This window comes from Salmo trutta, chromosome 8, assembly GCF_901001165.1.
Source record: "Salmo trutta chromosome 8, fSalTru1.1, whole genome shotgun sequence".
NCBI classification, from domain to species: domain Eukaryota; kingdom Metazoa; phylum Chordata; class Actinopteri; order Salmoniformes; family Salmonidae; genus Salmo; species Salmo trutta.
In genome coordinates, this window is record NC_042964.1 from 17,515,692 (window position 1) to 17,520,451 (window position 4,760).

Genomic DNA, 4,760 nt, shown 5'->3' on the forward strand with positions numbered 1-4,760 from the left:
GGTCTCCTACACAGAGCTGTGTCTACAGTCTGTCCAAGAGGAACCTCAGCCTCTCTGATGCTGGGACTTACTAATGTGCTGTGGCCTCATGTGGGAAGATACTGTATGGGAACTGGACCAAGCTGGACATTCAAGGTAATTTCGCTTAGTTTTTAATGGAAAACATGTTTAGATTTGGGTATGTCATTTTAGGCGAAAATGTTTAAAAAATGGGGCGGATCCTTAAGAGGTTAATTAAAAACATGTTTGTGTCATGTTACCTGAAGAAATTATTATTACTATATTCATTTACTCTTGTATTGCTAGATAATGAGCATAATAAATAATGTAATTCTTTGGTTTCAGAGTATGATTTCCCCCTGACTCCCACTGCTCTTGCGCTGGTCATATCAAACATTGTGGTTGTGATGGTCGTCATTCTATTGACATGTTGGATATGCAAGGAAAGGACCAGAGGACCTGAAAGTAGAGTCAGGCTTACTGTTGTTTTGCATGTTTCCTGCATATGACTAGTTATACTAATATACTTGCTGTTGTTTTGCATGTGTCCTGCATATGACTAGTTACAGGTATATACTTGCTGTTGTGGAATTTTTCATTGACTATTATTTTTTACGATGTCCAAACCATATTGATTGTTTCAGCGAGATAGCTTGTATATGTAATACGTTTTCCTTCTTGTTTTTAATTAGAAGATGAAACCCCACCAGTCAATCAGGAAAACTCTTTGTTGTATCACGTTTTTCTCCATCTCAAAAGGGTTTATCTAGGAGATGTGACCAGTATAATGTCTTGTTATGGCTCCACCTCTCTCACACAGAACCAAGACAGTGACGTGGTAAACTATGCAGCTGTGAGTTTCACCACCAACAAAAGCTCCTCCTCCAGAAGAGAGAGAGCCCAGACCAGCAGAGAGGATGCAGAGTACTCTGAGGTCAGGTACCTTCAGCAGGAGAGAGATATGGGAAGAACCTCACCACATTGAACTGAAACCACATCCATATACATTAGAGATAACTTTGAAGGCCTTGTAATGACTGGTAAAATAACTGCTTTTTGGACGTAAATAATAGCTAAATAAAATAGGAAATAGCTCTACTTGTAACCTAGAGAAGCAATTTGTATTAGAATATTCGATGAGTAGGCTTTCATTGTTTCTCTAAAGACTTAAATATGCTAATTGAATAAAGGTGTCTGATCAGAAATCACTGCTTCCTTAAGGAGTTTGTTATTACACCCTAGTGTATTTTCATCATGTTATATGTTACGTTTAGGTATATTAAACTGTTAAACAAATTACCCTCTAGGTGAACTGTGAAGTCAAAGTAAAAACAGGGTAGTCTCTATGTAGGTTTGAGTTTCCTTACTCACAACATGGGTCTGATCCAAACATCATATTTTCAGGTTGTATTGTCTTGTTTCCATTCTTGCAAAGTGACACTAATTCAAACTTCATAGAAAGACTGTTCCTGTTCCACATATGACCTACTCGGCAGCCAATCAGATGTTGAGCTGAACATACAAATCTGACAGACCAATCAGACGCCACCTAGATCTGACCAATAAGACATAAGATATGTGAGTCTGTGACTTGTTAAGTACAGGATGCACTTAACAAATCACCCCTGCTCCAGAAAAGCTAGAGGCGAGGACAAGATGGTTGAGCTCTTGGTCTTTCTTCTTCTCTGCAACTCTTGTAAGTGACACATTTCCCAAGATAGTCTACTTTCCGTCTGTGTTCAATAATATGTGTTTGCTATACAGTCTTTTTCTCAATGGAAATACCTGATTTTGTTTCAGATGTGACCAAATCATCTGAGATTTCTCAGCCTGTTCCATTCCTTGCAGCAAAGTTGGGGGACAACGTGACAGTTGAATGCCATGTAACCAGTAATGTTGATCACATGGTGTGGTACAAGATGACCACTGGCAAGAAACTCCAGTGTGTGGCAAAGGCAGAGATCTTTTACAAACATGTACATTATTTAGGTAACTTTAGAAACGGGCGTTTTGGTGTATTGATAGAAAAAAGAAAATGTCACCTAACTATATCTGCTACGAAGCCAGAGGACATTGGAATATACTACTGTGGACTTCTGCGCTTAAACTTTGTAGAGTTTGGACCTGGAACTGCCTTGATGGTTAAAGGTAATGATAGCACAGTATTTACAACGAGTACGTTTACATGTACACTAATAATTTGTCATTAAACTGATTATGGCAGAAGCCTTAGTACGGTGTTAGTCATGTAAACACCTTACTCTGCTTATCTTAATCGGCGTAAGGTCGCGATCGTAGTAAGCATACGCCGATTAAAACACCTGGTTATCTGAGAAATCCGTAGAATTATGAGGACATGTCATCACCTTAATTGGCGTTCCGGTGGTTTATTTGATCCGTGCATGTGCTAGCACCAGTCGAGCAAGTCGAGCCCTTTAGCACGAGGAAAGTCAGTTCGGAACAACTGAACGTATGCGTCTTAAAAGTTGTTTTCACATAGCTACAAACTTTGTATGTCCTAACTCAGAATGAACATGCTCCTTCTGGTATACATTTTATTTTGATTGCCAATTTTCTGCAGCCTGATTTCAGATGTGTCCATGTAAACAGGATTATTAGGAAAATCGTTTTTTTCTTGCAAAGCATATAAACATTTTAATCTAACTACTATATTACTCTGACAATCCACAATAATCACATTATTGTGTGCATTTGACCATAGTATTAGGTGAATCAGTTGTAAGAGGAAAACAAATGCCGGTAAATTAAAACACATTTATTTGTGGATGTAATATTGAATAATGAATTATTAATTTCAAAGGTGCTCAGTTGAACAGTGATACTGTTGTACAGCAGCCTGTGTCTGAGTCAGTCCAGCCAGGAGACTCTGTGACTCTGAACTGTACAATACACACTAAGACCTGTGTAGGAGAACACAGTGTCTATTGGTTCAGACATGGCTCAGGAGAATCCCATCCAGGAATCATTTACACCCATGGAGACAGGAGTGATCAGTGTGAGAAGAGCCCTGAGGCTGGGTTTCCTACACAGAGCTGTGTCTACAACCTCCCCAAGAGGAACCTCAGCCTCTCTGATGCAGGGACTTACTACTGTGCTGTGACCTCATGTGGGGTGATACTGTTTGGGAACGGGACCAAGATGGATATTGAAGGTAATTCCCATTTAATCTGTAAATGAACACAATGATATATTCATAAGAATTAACCTAAAAAAAAGTACATACTTTTGTCACAACAAGATAGAGCTGTACCACCATTAGATTATTGGTGCATTATTTTATTGTTTGATGGTCTTACTACTTAGGGTTAATTAATACAAAATACCAGTACATTCTCCACAGTTCCAGAGCTTGATTCTCCATTTGATCTGAGTCCTACTGTTCTGGCCTTGGTCGTCTCCAACATCGTTCTGGGGATAGTGACCCTTCTACTTGTCTGGGCGCTGTGCAAGACTCTGAACAGAGATAGCATAGGTATTACTTTATATCAAGTCTAATGTTTCATGTCAATAAAATGTACATTCTGCAAACATCAATTCAATTTCCAACTTATAAGCATAGTTAACTAACTACATGAGGTTAAACAGAAAAATGTATTGTCTTCAAATTAATTGCTGGCATTCCTCTGTTTCAAACTTTCAAGGGAGGACAGATGTCCCAAAGTCCTTTGGCAGTCAGGTAATTTTGTCAATATGTATAAATACAGTATATTTTCAGTTTTTACTAGAGTGTTTCTTTACAACTGCTATTTAACTTTCCTTACAGCTAGTATTCAGTTTATGTGTGCTTTTTATGTTATTAAGCTTTTTTGGAAGTAATACGTCACTGTACTAGATGTAATCTATCTTTGTGATCGCTGTTCATTTTTCCATGAAACTTCTGTCTCTGTTCCACTGACTGTCAGGTCATTGTAGTGGGTGTAACGTCTGAACAGTCATGTCTTTTGTAGAGTGATTTCTTCCACAGGAGAATAGAAACATTATATAGTAGATCATGCTGTCATCATAATGGTTTTCCTCATGGCTCCACCCCCCTCAGAATCAAGACAGTGACGTGTTGAACTATGCAGCTGTGAGTTTCACCCCCAAGAACAACTCCTCCTCTAGAAGAGTGAGAGAGAAGACCAGCAGAGAGGATGCAGTGTACTCTGATGTCAGGCACCTTCAGCAGCAGTGAAAGATATCACCACTGTCACAAAGACACCAAGAACTGTTGGTAGCCTAATAAAACTGCTTTTGGTAACTGACATTAGTATGGCATTTTACACACAACAAAGAAACTGTAATTTGAACATTGTCTATATGTTAGATTTATATAATGATCCTGTAATGCCTTAAATAGCCATCACTTTTGACAGCTTGTAAGTAATCATCTAATAGAGAATCCTATTTTTGTTGTATGACAGTCTGTTTTTAACATAATAAACCATTAATTTATTCATACTGTACATGTGTTTATACACGCTGTCTACAGAACATCTCTGCGACCACATATACAAATATTTAGGAGAGACCTGGTACTTGCACACCATGAGAATATCTCTGACTACACATACTGCATAGATATACATATATATTATTTACAATAAATGCTCTCTTTGTAAGAAGTGCGGTGTCTGCTCACCCACCTACCAGGAAAGGTGTGATTTGATATATCTCCCACCAATCAGAGAAAATAGACTTTCTGCTCTCTAACTGTCAGGCAAGAAGCCTACTGATCACAGTACTGCACCAGTCCATTT

At 38.5% G+C, this 4,760-nt stretch overlaps 1 protein-coding gene across 1 annotated transcript; it reads left to right on the forward strand.

Annotated features, from left to right (window-relative positions):
- The first annotated feature begins 1,609 nt into the window (after positions 1-1,609).
- On the forward strand, positions 1,610-4,464 carry LOC115198328 (uncharacterized). Its single transcript, XM_029760220.1, has 6 exons — positions 1,610-1,696; positions 1,801-2,148; positions 2,822-3,172; positions 3,362-3,493; positions 3,663-3,697; positions 4,058-4,464. Exons 1-6 carry the CDS (start codon positions 1,657-1,659, stop codon positions 4,193-4,195), a joined length of 1,044 nt encoding a protein of 347 aa, XP_029616080.1. The 5' UTR covers positions 1,610-1,656; the 3' UTR covers positions 4,196-4,464.
- Positions 4,465-4,760: the final 296 nt, after the last annotated feature.

Coding starts and splice junctions, on each gene's coding strand:
- LOC115198328 (XM_029760220.1), top strand. CDS start 1,657: ATGGTTGAGCTCTTGGTCTTTCTTCTTCTCTGCAACTCTT. Junction 2,149..2,821: donor AACTGCCTTGATGGTTAAAG/GTAATGATAGCA, acceptor TTAATTTCAAAG/GTGCTCAGTTGAACAGTGAT. Junction 3,173..3,361: donor GACCAAGATGGATATTGAAG/GTAATTCCCATT, acceptor CATTCTCCACAG/TTCCAGAGCTTGATTCTCCA.